The sequence below is a fragment of the Pseudorca crassidens genome, chromosome 5, assembly GCF_039906515.1.
Source record: "Pseudorca crassidens isolate mPseCra1 chromosome 5, mPseCra1.hap1, whole genome shotgun sequence".
In the NCBI taxonomy this organism is placed as follows: domain Eukaryota; kingdom Metazoa; phylum Chordata; class Mammalia; order Artiodactyla; family Delphinidae; genus Pseudorca; species Pseudorca crassidens.
Window position 1 is genome coordinate 133,648,883 of NC_090300.1, and position 19,660 is coordinate 133,668,542.

A 19,660-nucleotide genomic window follows, 5' to 3' on the forward strand; every position below is an offset into this window, starting at 1 on the left:
CAGAACATTTTCATTCACAAAACTGAAACTCTATCCATTAATTAAGAACTCTCCATCTCCCTTCCCTTCAGCCCCTGACAACCATCATTCTACTTTCTGTCTCTATGAATTTGACTATGCTACGTACCTCATATAAGTGGAATCATACAGTATTTGTCTTTTTGTGACTGTTTTATTTCACTGAGCTTATGTCCTCAAGGTTCATCCACATTTTTTTTAACATCTTTATTTGAGTATAATTGCTCTACAATGGTGTTAGTTTCTGCTGTATAACAAAGTGAACCAGCCATACATATACAAATATCCCCGTATCTCCTCCCTCTGGCGTCTCCCGCCCACCCTCCCCATCCACATTTTAACATGTCAGAATTTCCTTCCTTTTTAAGGCAGAATAATATTCCACTATATCCATTATATGTATATACCACATTTTTGTTTATCCATTTATCTGCTGATGGGCACAAAGGTTTTTGTTTTTACAAAATCAGGTATCTATTGTTTCTTTTATGGATTCTGGGTTTGTGCTTTGCTTAAGATCTTCCCCATGCCAAGATTATACAGTCTCATTTTCCCCTAATACTTTTATAGGTCTGTTCTTTACATTTAGTTTTCATCTGGGCTTTACTTTTATGTATAATGTAAGGGAGTGGGTCTCACAATTTTTTTCAAACACATGTCCAATTTTCCTAATGTCATTTATTATTGACTCATCTCACTGATTTGAAAGACCACCTGTATCAAAAACTAAATTTTCATATATGTGTGGACTGGTTTCTGGACTCTATTTTGATCCAGTGATCTGCGTGTTCACCAATTTCACAGTGCTTAATTATTATTTTGGTAGGGCAAGTCCTTTTCACTTTTCTCTTTCATAAATGTCCCAGCTATTCTTAAGCATTTTCTTCCTTCAAATGCATACTATGTTTAGAACAGTTTGTCAAGTTTTTCAAAAAATGGTGCTGAAATTTTGATTGACATTACACTGAAATTATAGATACAACAATTTTTATAATGTATCTTCCCACCTTCTTTTGTGATCTTAAGTTTTACAATTTTAAATTTTTGTTAAATTTATTTCTGGGTATTTACAGTTTTGTTGTCATTGTGAACAGAATTTCTTTTTTCCTATGCCCTTTTTTAACTGATTATTACTGGTGAATAAGAAAGATATTGACTTCTGTATGTCAAGTATATGTCCATCTCATTTGCAATTACTTTTAATAGTTATTTAGTTAATTCCCTATGACTTTTATAATCAGAAAAATATTAAAAATTATGCTGAATAAAAAAAGCTAACATCAGGACTTCCCTGGTGGCGGTGGTTAAGAATCTGCCTGTCAATGCAGGGCACACGGGTTTGACCCCTGGTCCAGGAAGATCCCACATGCCGTGGAGCAACTAAGCCCGTGTGCCACAACTACTGAGCCTGCGCTCTAGAGCCCGCGAGCCACACCTACTGAAGCCCACGCACCTAGAGCCCGTGCTCTGCAAAAAGAGAAGCCACTGCAATAAGAAGCCCACGCACCGCAATGCAGAGTAGCCCCCGCTCCCCACAACTAGAAAAAGCCCACGCACAGCAACGGAGGCCCAACGTAGCCAAAAATAAATTAAATTACTTAAAAAAAAAGCTAACATCAAAAGATCATATGCTATATGACTCTGTTTATATAACATTCCCAAATGATAAAATTATATAGAGAACAGATTATTGTTTGCCAGAGGTGAGGAGAATGGTAAGAGGGGAGGTGGCTGAGGCAAGAAAGGGTAACATAGGGGATCCTTATGATAAAACTATTCTGTAGCTTGTAATGTGGTGGTGGTAACCCACACAGAACACACACACAAACACGTGAGTGCAAGTAAACTTGGTCAGTGAATTGTATCAATGCTATTCTCTTGGTTGTGAAATTGTACTAAAGTTATACAAACTGGTACCACTGGAAGAAACTGAATGAAAGGTACACAGAATTTCTTTGTATTTTTTATAATTGCATGTGAACCTATAATCCACATTAATAACTGAACTCAAAATAATATATTTAGGACTTCCCTGGTGGCACAGTGGTTAAGAATCCACCTGCCAATGCAGAGGACACAGGTTCGAGCCCTGGTCCGGGAAGATCCCACATGCCGCGGAGCAACTAAGCCCATGTGCCACAACTACTGAGCCCACGCTCTAGAGCCGGCGAGCCACACCTACTGAGCCCACGTGCCACAACTACTGAAGCCTGTGCACCTAGACCTGTTTTCTGCAAAAAGAGAAGTCACCACAATGAGAAGCCTGTGCACCACAATGAAGGGTAGCCCATGCTCATCACCAACTAGAGAAAGCCTGCGTGCAGCAACAAAAACCCAATGCAGCCAAATAAATAAATTTATATATATATAAATTCTTCTAAAATATAGTTTTAAATTTTTAAATAAGATAAAAAATATCAAAATTTAGCTTACAACTCTACTGCACCAGAATACATACACACACACACACACACACACACACACACACATAATTTCTGAATTCTTCTTGGTAAATCAGTAAATTCAAAATGCCTCTTGGTAAATTTCAGCTAGATGTTTAACCCGAATGTTCAGCTTCTCTAGTATGATCAACTCTAGTACATCTCTAGTATGTCCAACCTCACTATTTGTCTTAAGAACACATTTATTGCGTTTTTAGAATATTCTTCAATAGGATGATCCTTATTTAAGAGTAAGTAACCTTTTTTTTAATTTAGTTCTTTTAATTTATTTTTTATTGAAGTACAGTTGAATTACAATGTTGTGTTTATTACTGCTGTTCAGCAAAATGACTCAGTTATACATATATATACATTCTTTTCATATTCTTTTCCATTATGGCTTATCACAGGATATTGAATAAAGTTAAGAGTAAGTAACTTTCCTTATCATTTCCATTTAGAAAATAAAATGATGCAAGAAGGATAGGGAAGGGGAAAAGATAGATTTTACCAGAGAGATTTCTGGGGAAAATAGAACATGTTTATGAAATGTTAATTATTTAAAGCACGTATAAAATTCCTCAACAAAATGTTATAAGGTTAAAAATGCTTATTAAAAAAAAGACGTGTCGCAACCTAATGCAATTTAAATTGTTAAGTCTCATTTTCTTTAATTTCCTCATTTCCTAAGTCTTGTTTTCCTGACTCATTAGAGACTGTTTGTTAGTTTGGGGTTGCCAAAGTGACCACTCATAATAAATTTCAAAGTAAAAGTATTTTCAATAAGAATACCCTTCTTTTCTCCTATAATGCCGTTTTACTTCATCAGATGAAACACTTCGGGAAAGGATCAACTTAGCAATAATAAGAGACCAAAGGGTGCCATTTTCCCTGGATCTAAAAGAGGAAAAAAAATTCCGTTTTTAAAGTGTACTTAAGAGTTTTAAACAATGCTTACCTGGATTCCTTATACAGGACTAAATAAATCACCTTGTAAGGGTATCAATTCACACAGCACTTCTGCACCCAAACAACTGCTGTTACCAAAAGGATTGGGAACTTAACTTCTGAAACTCCTTTACAGCTGATATTGAGCTCTCATCCAAGGCAATCCCAAAGCCCCTCAAGTTCCAATAGGGGAGATGACCTTAAAGATTAAGCTTGAGGACCAGAGGTTGCAGCTGGAAAGAGGACATATCCCAGAGGACACCGAGGATTGTTGAAGTTGAGAAAGCAAGGAGGTATTGATATCCACTGAGGAAAGTTCTGAGTGTCAAGTATGTAGAGTGGGACTGGAAAGGAAGACCTGTTCAGCCTGGGGCCTCTGATACTGCAAAGCATACGAAAAATACTACAGGCAAGTGAAAAACTCTTCAAGAGAGCAGTTCAACACAGTAATTTCAATGAGCTAACCATCAAACTGCTATAACCTCTACAATAACTCTGTTTTCATACCTACTTCCTCGTCTAGGGGAGAGGGTGTTGTGGTTATGATATTAAGACACACCTGCAACAACATGCAAGGTAAAAGGTTAAATTTAGAGTAGTGGAAGGATGGGTTACATATGTCAAATTAAAATAACTTCTACAGGATTGTCATCTGGCCCTTGAATGTATTTATGGATTTAATAACACAGGCAAAGTCCAAATATCTCACCAGAAGAGTAAATCAAGTACTTAGTATCCACAAAGTATTTATCATTAAGAATTGGGATTAATTTAGATAAACTCTCTGATTCAAAGATTAGCATGAAGTGGGCTTACATTTTAAAGACACAAGCCATAAACTAGCAAAACAGTCATAAAAAAATGGAAATTGAAAGAGATTCTTACCTGTTAAATAACAGCTGTAAAAGGCCAGAAGTATTACCAAGTCCACATAAGTTATCATATGTAATATTCATTTTTTGAAGCATTTCACAAAATCCAGTTAGAAAAATAGGTGGATTGTCTAATTCTTCATACCACTGCAATGAATAGAGCAGTTCTGCAACTAACAGAATGGACAACACATTATTGAGTATACTTTGTGAACAGACCTTTGAACTGTTTTCACTTGTCCCCCCCATTCCCTAACATTGTTATGCCCACTAATTTCAAAATATCTATGAACTGGGACTTCCCTGGTGGTCCAGTGGTTAAGACTCTGCACTTCCAATGCAGGGGTCACTGGTTTGATCCGTGGTCGGGGAACTAAGATCCCACATGCTACGTAGCGCAATCAAGCAATCAATAATCTGTGAACTGATTTTCCACTATTTGATGTTCAAGTACGGGGAACTAAGATCCCACATGCCGCATAGCACAGCCAATCAATCAATCAATCAATATCTATGAACTGATTTTCAACTATTTGATGTTCAACTATAATGAAAGCTGAGAATACCTAATACAAAATATCACTCCTCTCCCAAACATTACTTGGTCCCTTTTCTGATTAGTTAAGAATGTGACAGTAACCTAAGTTATCAGAGAGAGATACTGGAAGAATCTTCCTACTATTTTTGCCACAAATGATAAGAAGTTGCATCCAGGATAAACAACTAAGTGACCCAAGACCTGAGAAGTTCAAGTCAATGTGTTAAGAAATGGGAGAGGGGCTTCCCTGGTGGCGCAGTGGTTGAGAGTCCGCCTGCCAATGCAGGGGACACGGGTTCATGCCCCGGTCCGGGAAGATCCCACATGCTGCGGAGCGGCTGGGCCCGTGAACCATGGCCGCTGAGCCTGCGCGTCCGGAGCCTGTGCTCTGCAACGGGACAGGCCAAAACAGTGAGAGGCCCGCGTACCGCAAAAAAAAAAAAAAAAGAAAAAAGAAATGGGAGAGAGCACGATCTAGTACACAGGGCATGGGCCTAGGTGACAGACTAGTCTGGATTCAAATGAGCTGCACACATCGTTATCAGCTAGGATAATACAAATCTACCTCACGGGACTACTGTGAGAAGTAAATGACCAAGTATCACAAAACCTGGCATGTCACAGGTTTTCAATACATAATTAGTCACAACTCTCTTTTATAAAGCCAGGTATGGATTTTGGAGTTAGAAGACTTGAAACCTGGTTCAAAAATCAAATCCCATCCCTTGCAAGTTCCAGATAAGAAAAACAACAAAAATTATTACTCTAATTTCCATTGTTGTTTTTGGACAGATTCACTCTATGAGTAAAGTAAAGAGCAGGCTAATCTCCTCGACCTCAACTGCACGTGGAGTTCGCTCACCACGAGAGGTGTTCCAGCTTTCTTCCACAGAGCACAATATTCTCCTCTGCTAGTAACTGTACTCAGCTGAGGGCTCACAATCAAAACTGATACAGGAATTATGCAAGTCCTTTCAGGCCATTTTGTACAGGTCACACTGCTACCTACAATTCTACACCATTTCCTGGAATGGGGGAATTTTTAAATCCTTTTGAAATTCAACATTTGAAGCTCCACTTGCTGGGAAAAAAAATTATTGCCCTATACAAAGGTAGATTGATTCAAAGTTAATTGAAAATTCAGAATCCTTGATGAAACACAAGACTCACTTAACCATTTTCTTTAGGGTTATGTGCCATAGGATGCGCTTATATTGATGTCATGCCAACTAGAGTAACATCTTATATCAAATTTTGCTCTATTGCTAACAAGACTACAGCAAGATATTCAGTATGATTCCATTTGATTTGCAATTTAACATTCATCTCTTAAGTGTCCTCAAGTTTCTCATTGCTAAAATAATTAAAAGGAGCTGAGGATTTTTGATTCTTTAAAGATTTAGATTGAAGTATAATCAAAATTATTTCAAAATTACATTTTAATTACTTCAAGGTTTATATGTATTTATCTGAATGCTCATAAATACTTACTTATTTTCTCAAGCTCATTATTTTCTAGGACTATTTCCTTTTTCAGTGCAACTAATATCATTTTGCTCAATAATGCTGAAGTACACAAATGGCTGGGAAGTTTCTTTGTATCTTGTTCTTTAAAATCTGTTTTGAAACACTCATAATTCAAACTCAGTCTTCCTTCTAAAAGAGGTCTATGCAACCACTATAAAAAAAGAATACATTAAATTATACACAAAAGCATTCAATAGTTCAATTAATTACTACTTCTGCAATTAAGAAGGGAACAAAAATAAAGTTATTAAAATATCTTCAAAATGTTATTAGAATAACTTCAAAAATGAAGCTATTGCTAGTTTACTAGTAAAACCACAGAAGCCTAGAAGTTTGGTTTCTACGAACAGAAATTATCAACGTGTGTGTTTCTTTAGGATTCCTTCAGGACAGAACAAGGTCTTATTTACCTTGTACCATGGCAACTGCCAAGTGTCAACTGGTAACTTGCAAACAGCAAACACCCAACACAGGAGCATTCAAAGGCAGAAACGCAAAGTAAGATACTCATTTCATTTACTTTTTTTCTTCCCCAGAATAAAATTAAAATATTTAAGCTTGCATGAAATCCAAACTTCAGAATAAAATAAGTACTCTCCAATCTCAAACATACCTGCATAGGAAGAGACTGTCTCATCTTTTCCCATTCGCTGTTGTCTGGCATTACACTTCCAATATAAACTCCCAGAAGATAAGTATCTTCACTCTCTAGAAGCGCATTTAGCAAATCATCAACAGCAGACAAGAGGACCTGAAGACTGAAAATAATGCAAATAACTTAACCACTACAGTTATGTTATAACCAATTTGAATACCCTGGTATACATTAAATACCCTACGGAAGATAGGGTATTTAATGAACAAAAAAGACAATTCAAAATAAAAGTAAATCGTCTCTCTCTCCACCCTCCCCTCGTGACTTACACACAATCAAACAGGGGATTTTATCCAACATTTTATAATTGAAATCAAGTGCTGCTTCTAGTTCAGAAAGAAGGTGAATGACCTATTTCAGATCAGATATTTCTGAAATATAGCTACTTTATTCCATTAAAAGAGTATGATAATCAGAAAAAGATTTAACCCAACCCCAGTAATTCTGGATGCATTCTCTTAGTTTTCATTTTTATATATGGATTTAGGCATGAAATGTGAAATACATCTGCAATTCAACGCCTTACAACAGTGGCTACCAGACTCTCCCAAAAAATAAACAATGAAGGACAATCATTGTCTGTGGTGGCCATAAGAGTTTACGGTTACAATCCATACCAGCCTAAGACACAGGACAGCACCCCTATCACATCACTAACCATAAATTATTATGGTCAAAACAAATCACTCTCCAATTAATTGAGCTTAAATGCATGATCATTAAAACAAAATCCTTTTGAAAAAATCTGTTTGGATCTTCCCTTAGAATCCTGTAGATTTCTTACATAACAAGTCTTTTTTTTTTTTTTTTGCGGTACGCGGGCGTCTCACTGTTGTGGCCTCTCCCGTTGCGGAGCACAGGCTCCAGACACGCAGGCTCAGCGGCCATGGTTCACGGGCCCAGATGCTCCGCGGCATGTGGGATTTTCCCGGACCAGGGCACGAACCCGCGTCCCCTGCATCGGCAGGTGGACTCTCAACCACTGTGCCACCAGGTAAGCCCAACAAGTCATTTTTCATAGGCATTCACACTAATCATGGAACCTTATTAAGGACAATGATCAATTACTAAAGAGACACTCTGCAACTGAGCACAAAAAAAGGTTACCTTGTGATATCCAATGATGAAGACTGAACTTGGTTTTTCAGCCACAGAGCAGATAAACGTAGGAAGGTACTCTGTTTATATGTGTCGCCAGTTTGATGGACCAATAAATTCACACCAGAGAGCCAAGTATTTTTCAGTTTACTGATAAGAAAGTCTAAAATCAAGATGTCAACAGTGATTCATAATCCCTATGAAGTAACTATAATCAGTACAAAATGTCTGAAAGAACTCATTGCAGATCTGAGATTTGTAAGGTACCATTAAGAAAACATAAAATTACTATTCAACAGCTAAAACAAAATAACTATGTCATAAATACACAATAATGTAAGCTAACTCATGCCATATAAATGTAAAAATGCTAAGATTTTTAAAGTCAGCTTTTTTCTGCTCTGAACTTATTTATAAGAGAGTTGACCTTTTGGAGATATAAAAAATATTATACCATTTTCAAATAGAAAAGTTAGTATTAAAGAAAGGGTTGGGGAGGAGGCTTTTCCATTAAAACCTTTTTTTTTTTAAGAGTATTTTTTACATTCCTTTCACAAATAAGTCTGAATTAACATATAAGACAGGAATATAGTCCTTAAAAAGGGAATCTCAATTTCATTTTACTATACACCAAGATTGAATGTCTTTAACTATAAGAGAAGAAGGTATTAATGTCCCCCTTTATAAATATGGAAACTGAGGCAACAAGAAATTAAGCAACTTGTGAGAGCTACTGAGTGAAGGAGCTAAGATGCTAACTCACCTATCATGGCCCCTTTCAAAACCGTTTCCTTGATATCAAGTAAAAACTTTACACATAATGTCTACATACACCTTTAACTTGGTTTCTAAAGCTGAAAGTGTTTAAGATTTGTAGTCCTTTACTCAAAATGCTTTCAAAGTTCAAACACATTATGATTCAATTAATAAAGCCTGGGCACTTACACTATGAAGATCAGAGCCGGAGATTCCCAACAAAACATTTGAGCAGTAGGCTATTACCTGGCAAATGTGTTTTTTCTTTGCTCTCAGCACACAACTGAAAGAGAGTTAACAATAAATCTTCAGATGATGGCATTAGCAAGCATCCTTTTGCTGAGCTGAAATAGTTATAGGCCACATCACAGATAAAAGACACTGATGAGTCATTATTTTCAGCTTCTGACAATTTCTTTGCTTTGGATAAAGTTTCATGAAGTTTAACAATAATTCTTTCAACATATACTTCTCCAATCAAGTAATCTACAGAAAAAAATTCAAACAGACAAAATACAAGAAATATTAACAGTGTGTTTTCCTTTTTTTAATCTTTGTTTTTAATTTTTTAACCAATGTATTTTAATACTTTACTTGGGGTTAACATTCCATCTTGGTCTCGCCATGTGTTGTTTTTTTTTTTTAAAAAAGTTGCTTATGTTTTATATAAAAGAAAATCACATCAACAAATCAATCTGTTCCCCACACATAAAAGCCCTCACATTAAAAAAAGCTATTTTAAATTAAGTAAAAAAGCAATGCTAGACAAAATTAGAGTGAATGGCTAAATTCAAAACCCTTTAAAATATAAAACTAAAAGTATTAAATATCTTCCAAGTCATGTTACAGAGATTTATAAACATTTAGGGTGCTTACAAAGTTCAGATATTTGAGTGAACTAAATCTTGTTATTCTCAACTAATATTATGCAAACTGAGCAGCATGGAATCCTCCCAAAAGGTGAAAAAACTACTCCCTCCCTACTAAAAAACAAAAGCCATATTTTTACCTACCATTTTTAACATGCTGGGATAATACCAAGCTTAAAAGAGACCATCTTTCTGAGAAGTAAGATTCAGAAGGTACTGTGGATTCCAAGTCCTTATTACAAAGATGATCTGCCAAGGTTACCAATTTCTCGCCAAGGATATCTCCTTTTAGCCAAGGAGTTACTAAAGCATGTTTATCTGAACTAGAACATGCCTAAAACCATAAAATTAAAGCAAAGATTAGAAGCAAGATCAAAAAGTAGACTTGCCAAAATATTACTTGTACCATATTACCTCCTTTCATCATCGTGGCCTCAACATCGTCCCCCATGCCTCCTCCTCAAGTTCTAAGAAGGCTGGTATCTTCCCTATTCCCCACTAAGCCTTGCTTATGTATGCTTCCATGCTTTGTTCATTCTATCTTCCCAACCATAAATATTCCCCTTCTTCTTTATTTATGAAAATCACATCCATTATTTGAGATTTAGTATAAATCCCACCTGCTTTGTGAAGTCTCCCCCATCCATGCCAGCCCATACTCATCATTGCTTTTCTCTGAATCTCTAGAGCACTCACTAGGTTGTATTATTATTTATAATGTTTCATCTGTGTATGTGTTATTTCCAATGAAACTGTAAGTTCCTTGAGAGCAGAGACTGTCTTAAACTTCTTTGATACCTGCTATCAACACTGCAGATATATTCAATGAATAATGAATGAACTTTAAAGACAGATTTTAAAATGCTCTACAAATATTAAATTTTTGTTCATTAATTTTGCTAAAGAACAATTAACATATAATAGTGGTAAATTACTTCAATATGAACAATGGGACTTATCATTTGCCCAAATTTTCTGAAATAGTTACTGGGGTAGATAGCTGACAGCAACTGGTTTATTTTCGTGGGGTGGGGAAGCAAGGAAAAAAACTGTAAATCCACCCCCAAAAGCATGGTGATCCATGTTCCCAGAGCTTCTTTTGGTTTAAGGGCTGAGAAGAAAGGAATTTGCAACTTGGCTCATTTCAAAGCAATCTGGAAAAAGAAAAAAAAATCCAAGTGCAGATTGGGTAGTGCCCCCAAAACTGTTTTATCTCCTTATTTAAAAAATTGTAGGTAATGAGAGCTTCTATTTTAGTCCAAGCTTTACCACTATTCTGGCTTTATGACCTTAGACAAAGCTCTTAACCAAAGCTCTTAACCAACCTGGGCCTATTTCCTAATTTGAAAAATGAAGGTTAACTTAGAAAATCTCTAAGGTTCTTTCTGGTTACAAAAGTCAGGTTTGTTTTTAAGGAAGCTGACTTTAGGACTCTGCTCATAAAGTATGATGTTGCATAAAAACAAGAAAAACTAGAACTTAGATGGCTATAATATTGGCTTTCCTACGATAGCTTACCAAATAAAACCAATCTATTTTATAGAATCCTACAGAATCCAAAAAGCAAACTTCTGAATAAAATGTCTCTCAGGTTAATAAGACATGAAGTCCAACTTCTCAATGTTTTAACATATCCACAGAAAGAATCTAACAGGGGTTAGGGAGACTAGTTAGTCACAGAAGTACAGGAAGCAAACACTGGCTATGAACTTCCAAACACTGCCCAGGAAGAGTCTTCCAAACAGATGTACCTGAACTACAGATGTACCTGAACCTGGCAGGTACATTCCTAAGTTGGAAATGGATATATCCATCTTTATCTTATCAAATTATTAACTATATACTTTTGCTCTGATTCTAGACTTATCAAGCAGCTTTCTCATAATCTGGCTTTTCACGTAGCCTGCCTATAGGGAGAGGAGGTACTGAATAAAGTAATTCAAAATGGTGTGCCAGTAAGTTATATTTCCCATTGAAAAAGAGTAAATTAATACTCTGTATTTATTTTGTAAAAATAAACTATTGGGGGAAATAGGGAGTTATTGTTTAATGGGTATAGTTTCTATTTTACAAGGTGAAAAAGTTCTGGAGATTGGTTGACCAATAATGTGAATAAACAACACTACTGTACGCTTAGAAATGGTTACTCTGGCAAATTATATGTTTTTTTCAACATAATTTAAAAAGACAGAAAAAAAGAAACTTGTAAATTAGAGTTATGTAAGTAAAATTTTAAAATAATGAAAAAATTCTTTAAGAAAAGGAAGACTTTTAGGCAGCTAGCCATAACATTTCTATGGTTGGAAAAGTGTTACATTATATCATTTACATCTTCATTAGGAAAGAATACTTAAGCCATTTAAAAATTTTTCTGAATTATGTTTCTTGATTTCTTTGTATTATTTTCATCACTAATTTTCTTACTTAGTCAAATGGCAATTAAATAAAGGTGGGAAGACTTTAGTTTGCCTGTATAGTATTCCAGGGTAAAACAAACTTAATTTCCTGATGCGTTCTACTCAAAGCTAGAATCATTCAATCCATTTCTACAGAAGAAAAAATAACTAGGATAACAGCAGAAACCTTAGTTTAAAAGATAAACTAAGATAAATGCTTAACTCTTCCTCTGTTACCCACTAGGGAAGAGACGCTGGATCTTCCAGAACCTGTTCATTCTTCCCTGATACTCCTAACCAGAAAAATAATACTATAGAAAGGTGAACACCATGGCTTCTCAAATTATGAGAAGAAAGTTACAATAATAAGGAAGTTCTCTAACAGAGACACCTAATCACATACCATTATGTGAATATAGCTGTGGTTTAATTTTTGTATACCTATAAATACAAAAAAAAAAAAGAGAAAAATCTCTAAGATACCTTTTCAATGACCTGAAGAATAGAATTCCATTTCAGATCCACCTAAAAGAAGAAAAAGAGAAACAATCTGCTAGAAAAAACAGTAACTGGTAAAATTTTTTATAAGTAAATGAAGTGACCATGGAACCACTACAAAACTAAAACATTTTTTTAGCAAGTCCAGCTTTAAAAAGTATGGACTGAAAGAACTTACCCTTTTATTACCAAGCTTTTGTCATCTTAGCATATTTACTCTTACTGAACAGCTACCCAGAAGTCTCACATACTTCCCAATCCCAATCAAGAATATATTGTCTTTAAACTGACATTCATAGTTAAGAAACAGTCCCCAAATAACTCCCATACAGGTCTCGTTCTACTCATCCATAATCAGTGTGCCAGTGTAAACCATTATAGTTTAAAAAGATACAGGGAACTCCCTGGTGATCCAGTGGTTAGGGCTCCATGCTTCCACTGTAGGGGGCACGGGTTTGATCCCTGGTCGGGGAAGAAAGACCCTGCATGCAGGCATGCATGAATGAATGAATAAATGAAAATAAAAAGATACAGAACAGTAATACCTCAATTAGATCATCCAAGACAGCTTTTCTTTCCATATGACTATCACAGCAACAAAGGGCACTGTACAAAATGTCCACCAAGAAACTAGCATCCTTCCTTTGATCTTCATTTAGCCAACCTATTACTTTCTGGTATAAAAACTGTATCGCAGGATTTTTTTGTGCCAGTTTGGCTATTTCAAGAGGTTTGGCTTTGACAATACTCTGTTTTTCATCACCTAACAGCACTTTAAATACTTGGCTTGAAGAGAAGGAGTTGAGCAGAGTGGAAAGAAACCTTAGATGTTGCTCTGACTTTTGTTCATTGACATAATTAACACTCATTTCTGCTAGTTTACAGACTAAGTCTTCCAAAGGTTTTTTCCTTAGGGGTGATATAAGGTCTGAGCAACTGTGAGTGAGAGAAGGTTCAGCCATTAATTCAGAGCCTCCACTATTCTCTCCTTCTGAGGAGACATATTTCTCATTCTCTTTATTACTTTCAGGCATCTCATCAGCAAATCTAACCTTACCAACGTTTTTTTTATTTAACTTCAAGGAGCTCTTTGGCTTCTGAAGGACCTGTAATAGGTTAGAAACACCCAAAACTGACTTAACATCGGTTTCAGGCTCATTGATTTTCTCAACACAGATCTCTGACAGTCTTTCCCAGAAATTCAGTAGCACTTTCTCCAAACTGTAAGCTGTTTTATCATCTTTATCCAAATCTGCTTTGGCTTCCCATGAACTTAAAGTTTCTGCCAAATGGTTAAATAGCTGCTCATCTTGCAATCTTGGGTCTTTGAGAACTGCATCAATAAAAGGAATCAACTAAAAGAGAAGGTAGACATATTAAAGTTCAGTTGTCAGGGAAAATGAAATTTAAACAAGGTATTTGTAAAACATTATAAATTTTCATATTTAATAACTGAAAAACATGAATTTTTTCCCAGAACTATGAAAAGAGTTAATTTGAACCTGAAAATCATCTCCATATCATTCAGAGAGCCTAACGATTTCACTGTATCTCCCCGAATTACTTCTTTTTTATGATATAATTGACGAAGATCATTGGTCATCAACTCTTTGGATCTTCTGAACTTATTCAAAGTGTTTTGCTTTTTTCTAAACCAATATGAAAGACATATAGGACCCACAGAATTCAGAATGCTTTCTCTTAAATTACAAAGATAAGAGAAATTAACTATCTGAGACATCAACTAGGATCTAGGCTTATGTAATCATATTAATTTCCTACCATAAGGAACCATATTCCAGGACCCGCTCTCATCACTAGTTCTAAAAGCCAAGCACAATTGCTCACAAAAGGATAAATGTACTACATATTTTAGAAGGAACAAGATGATTATAATATAAACTAAAATACAAAATGTTGAAAATTGCATCTTCTAAATTGTTTTGCATTGCGACTCTCTAAAACAGAGTTTGTAGAACCAGAGAGTGACAAGTACTTAGGCATTATGGTATCATGATAACAACTAACAATACAGAAATTTTCGCTTATTGGTCAGCAATACACATTACCTAATTTGTAAATCATAAAAATGAAATCTTTACAAGGAAGGCTAATTAATAAAAATGGCAACAAGACACAATGAGCTTGATTCTTTATAGTTAGTGTGCAAAGGCACTGATGATTTTTACATTATAAATACCTGATCATTGACGAGCATCTCTTCTATCTCTTCCTCACCTAAGTTTTGCTGCATTATAAAACGTAAGCATTCAAAAAAAGCAGATATTACTGCTGAGCACTCTGAAAAGCTGGTTTTGGTTCTTTCTGTTGATAGCCTAAGAAATAATAAATACCTGTGGCTTATTCCTTCATGAAAAAGAAAATAAGCAATACAAAAATACCAAAATAAAGGCATGGAAAAGAATTTCTAAAAATAATTTCTTCAATGAAAAACTAAGAACAACCAAAATACAGCCCGATTAGAATATAAACTTGAAGAACTATGAAAAATAGCATATCTTCAAAAATGTATCAACAAAAGATAACATATTTATTTTCTATTCATGGACCAATTCATGTGCAAATTTCAAAGAGAGGACTTAACCAAATAAAGATAATACTGTAGTGGAAAAAAAAAATTTTAATCATTAATAAAACTGGGTATCTTTTACTAAGTTCAACAAATACGCTGAAATGACGTTTTAAGTGTGACTTTAAACAGCTATTATATTTAAGTTAATGGAAAAGTTCACTGGTTCATTTTCTGCACTTGGGCATTTGTATTTATCAACATACCAAAAAATGGGTCATTGAAAAAGAGCCTATTTCCACCTAAGGGCCTTGCCATAATTTATCTCACTTTCTGCTGCATACTACCACTGAAGTGTTGAAAGTACCCAAAAAAAGAATTCCAATTGTAATTCTCTGAAAACTTTAAAAGTGTTTAATGAACAGCAAAACAATTTGGGGAAATTTACATATGATAATAACAAGTATGTCGTTCTGCCCATTTATGAAAATAAGAAAAAATCTATTTTGCTTTAAAGGTCAAGAATTTAAATTCCTTACCCTGCAACTAGGGAGGTGAGAAAATTTTTGAAGAAATCCAACTTTGGATCTGTAATAGACTGAGGGAGTTTGCTGATAAATGGCAGAAGATAAGGATATATGACAGCAGCCAGACCCCGACCTCCTTCACGAACCATAGCTGACAGCTTGGGAAACACACTTTTTTTTGCATTTACATGAAGCCAACAGTCCTTCCCAAAAAAAAAAAAAAAAAAAAAGATTATAATAATAATTAGAGATCATAAACATACATTTCCCAATTAAGAGAGAAGACATATAGACTCTCAAAAATAAAAATCAAGTATTCTAACTAAAGACGGTCAAAATCTCTCACCACCATTAAAAACTAAAAGTCTGAAATTATAAGAAATTTATTACATTTAGTAATTGTGTATACAACATACTTCCAGGACAATATTGATCAGAAATAACTATTTAGGGACTTCCCTGGTGGTCCAGTGGTAAAGAATCCACCTTACAATGCAGGGGACGTGGGTGTGATCCCTGGTCAGGGAACTAAGATCACACATACTGCGGGGCAACTAAGCCCGCACGCCACAACTACTGAGCTCGCACACCTCAACTAGAGAGCCTGTGTGCAGCAAACTACAGAGCTTGCACACACTGGAATCCGTGTGCCACAACTACAGAGCCCACGTGCCCTGAAGCCTGCGCACCGCAACTAGAGAAGAGAAAACAACCCGCACGACATAACTAGAGAGAAGCCCGCACATAGCAATGAAAGATCCTGCATGACTCAATGAAGATCCCACGTGCTGCAACTAAGGTCTGAGGCAGCCAAAAAAGAAGTAATATTTAACTGAAAAGACTTCTATAAAAGCTGCTTTCTAAACAAACAAACAAAAAAAATCTGCTTTCTAAAAGGGACAGCAATATTTAATCTTAAATATAATATTCAGATATGTTGATTTCATTGGGCCATATAAGTTTTAAAGGATATTGATATTGACTAAACTGAAAGTAAAATAAAAATGCTATACCATTTTATAGTCAGTTTAAGATTTATACAAAGCTTTGGATTAAATATTTTATTCCCAGGAAAGCATTTTTCTAGCAAGTTTTAAATATTACAATCTGATAGGCTCTCTCACATGGTATCTAAGGCTTCTAAAATACAACTAAGAAGACAAATATTCCCAGCTGTACTAAATGTACCTCTTTAACCTACCTCAATAGTTGTAAGTGTGTAAAGCACAGCTTCCCAGAGAGCAGGGCATACAATGGGGTCACTGTCATCAATGCTAAGAAGGACAGATGGGCTCACTTTGGATGCTTCATCTTTCATCAACTGTGGAGTACGCTGGCACAAAGCAGAAACTAACTCAAAATAGGCTGAGCGGATCTGAAAGAAAAAATGGAAAGCTGAATTAAACTAAAGCCTAGTCAAGGTATGATAAAATTTTATTTATGGTAATGGCAGGTAGGCTATTCATACTAACCCTTCCATTAATAAAACTAAAGGGGCTAGAAAAAATACTTTTTAAAAATCTGAAGAACACCACAGAGCTTAAAAGACATTAGGAATTACCAAGCCAAAAGTGAAGGCAGAAAGAATTCAACTTTCTATTTCTTTGGCTCAAGCAAATACAAATCCTCTCTAGTGTAAGAAGCCTTCATCTGGGGGCTCAAATTACCCCTATGAATATACTAGTCAGCACAAAGTTAAATACAGCCAAACAAAAAATAAGACACCATGAGCCACTATGCAGAAACAAAAGATAACACAGAGACCTGAGGCTTTAAATCTTATAATTATCTATCAGTTACAAGCTCCATATCAACAATGTTTATTATATTTAAAGAAACAAAAGTTTAAAGAAATTTGAACGGAAAACGATCTTAGAAAAAGCACAGCAGATCTGAAAAAGAACCAAGCACAATTCCTAAACTAAAAATGAATACACAAATAAATAAGAGCACAATTCATAGCTTAACAGCGTCATACTCAACATTAAGAGTTTACAACTATTTCCATTAAAGTAAGAAACAAGAAAAGGAAGCCCGCTACCACCACTTCTATTCAACGTGGTACTGAGAACCTAATTAATACAGAGAAAAGGGGAAAAAAAGAAACTAGAAAGTAACCCAAATTACTGTTTATAATTATAGCAAAATAAAAGGCTATAAAAAATATTCCAAAAAATCTAAAGACAGGACTTCCCTGGTGGCACAGTGGTTAAGAATCTGCCTGCCAATGCAGGGAACATGGGTTCGAGCCCTGTTCTGGGAAGATCCCACATGCCATGGAGCAACCAAGCCCGTGCACCACAACTACTGAGCCTGCGCTCTAGAGCCTGTGAGCCATGACTACTGAGCCTGCACACCACAACTAGTGAAGCCTGCGTGCCTAGAGCCCATGTTCCGCAACAAGAGAAGCCACTGGAATGAGAAGCCCGCGCACTTCAATGAAGAATAGCCCCCGCTCGCAGCAACTAGAGAAAGCCCACGCCCAGCAATGAAGACCAAAAGCAGCCAAAATATAAATTAATTAGTATTTCTTTTTAAAATTTAGGAAAAGGAAAGCTAAAGACAAATAATAAGAACAGGAGGAAGAGGAGCTTCAAGATGGCGGAGGAGTAAGACATGGAGATCACCTTCCTCCCCACAGATACATCAGAAATACATCTGCATGTGGAACAACTCCTACAGAACACCTACTGAACGCTGGCAGAAGACCTCAGACCTCCCAAAAGGCAAGAAACTCCCCACGTACCTGGGTAGGGCAAAAGAAAAAAGAAAAAGCAAAGACAAAAGAATAGGGACGGGACCTGCACCAGTGGGAGGGAGCCGTGAAGGAGGAAAGGTTTCCACACACTAGGAAGCCCCTTTGCGGGCAGAGACTGCGGGTGGCGGAGGGGGAAAGCTTCGGAGCCACGGAAGAGAGCGCAGCCACAGGGGTGCAGAGGACAAAGCGGGGAGATTCCCGCACGGAGGATCGGTACCGACCGGCACGCACCAGCCGGAGAGGCTTGTCTGCTCACCCGCCGGGGTGGGCGGGGCTGGGAGCTGAGGCTCGGGCTTCGGAGCTTAGATCCGCAGGGAGAGGACTGGGGTTGGCGGCATGAACACAGCCTGAAGGGGTTAGTGCACCACAGCTAGCCAGGAGGGAGTCCGGGAAAAAGTCTGGACCTGCCGAAGAGGCAAGAGACTTTTTCTTGCCTCTTTGTTTCCTGGTGCGCGAGGAGAAGCAATTAAGAGCGCTGCTTAAACGAGCTCCAGAGACGGGCGCGAGCCGCGGCTATCAGCACGGACCCCAGAGACGGGCATGAGACGCTAAGGCTGCTGCTGCTGACACCAAGAAGCCTCTGTGCGAGCACAGGTCACTCCCCACACCGCAGGAACCTGTGCAGCCCACCACTACCAGGGTCCCGTGATCCAGGGACAACTTACCCGGGAGAACGCACAGCGCCTCAGGCTGGTGCAATGTCACGCCAGCCTCTGCCGCAGCAGGCTCGCCCCGCATTCGTGCCCCTCCCTCCCGCCCCCCACCCCCGCCCCGGCATGAGTGAGCCAGTGCCCTCGAATCAGCTGTTCCTTTAACCCTGTCCTGTCGGAGCGAAGAGCAGACGCCCTCCGGCAACCTACACACAGAGGTGGGTCCAAATCCAAAGCTGAGCCCCGGGAGCTGTGCAAACAAAGAAGAGAAAGGGAAACCTCTCCCAGCAGCCTCAGAAGCAGCGGATTAAAGCTCCACTATCAACTTGATGTACCCTGCACCTGTGGAATACCTGAATAGACAACGAATCATCCCAAATTGAGGAGGTGGACTTTGGGAGGAACGATATATATATTTTTTCCCTTTTTCTCTTTTCGTGTGTATGTGTATGCTTCTGTGTGTGATTTTGTCTGTATAGTTTTGCCTTTACCATTTGTCCTAGGGTTCTGGTTTGTCCGTTTTTGTTTTTTTTTTAAGTATAGTTTTTAGTGCTTGTTATCATTGGTGAATTTTTTTTG

General features: G+C 37.0%; 1 protein-coding gene across 2 annotated transcripts in view; it reads right to left on the minus strand.

The window, feature by feature from the left end:
- The window catches only part of LTN1 (listerin E3 ubiquitin protein ligase 1), a 65,930-nt gene that overhangs the window by 22,575 nt on the left and 23,695 nt on the right, over positions 1-19,660 (minus strand). For both annotated transcript variants that reach the window (XM_067739278.1, XM_067739277.1), the window contains exons 7-18: positions 16,875-17,048; positions 15,686-15,876; positions 14,817-14,952; positions 13,162-13,971; positions 12,602-12,643; positions 9,867-10,056; positions 9,100-9,339; positions 8,107-8,260; positions 6,958-7,102; positions 6,309-6,495; positions 4,293-4,452; positions 3,252-3,356 (exon numbers count right to left, since the gene is read on the minus strand). In XM_067739278.1, coding sequence (XP_067595379.1) covers positions 3,252-3,356; positions 4,293-4,452; positions 6,309-6,495; positions 6,958-7,102; positions 8,107-8,260; positions 9,100-9,339; positions 9,867-10,056; positions 12,602-12,643; positions 13,162-13,971; positions 14,817-14,952; positions 15,686-15,876; positions 16,875-17,048 — 2,534 coding nt within the window. The remainder of the gene's footprint in view (positions 1-3,251; positions 3,357-4,292; positions 4,453-6,308; positions 6,496-6,957; positions 7,103-8,106; positions 8,261-9,099; positions 9,340-9,866; positions 10,057-12,601; positions 12,644-13,161; positions 13,972-14,816; positions 14,953-15,685; positions 15,877-16,874; positions 17,049-19,660) is intronic.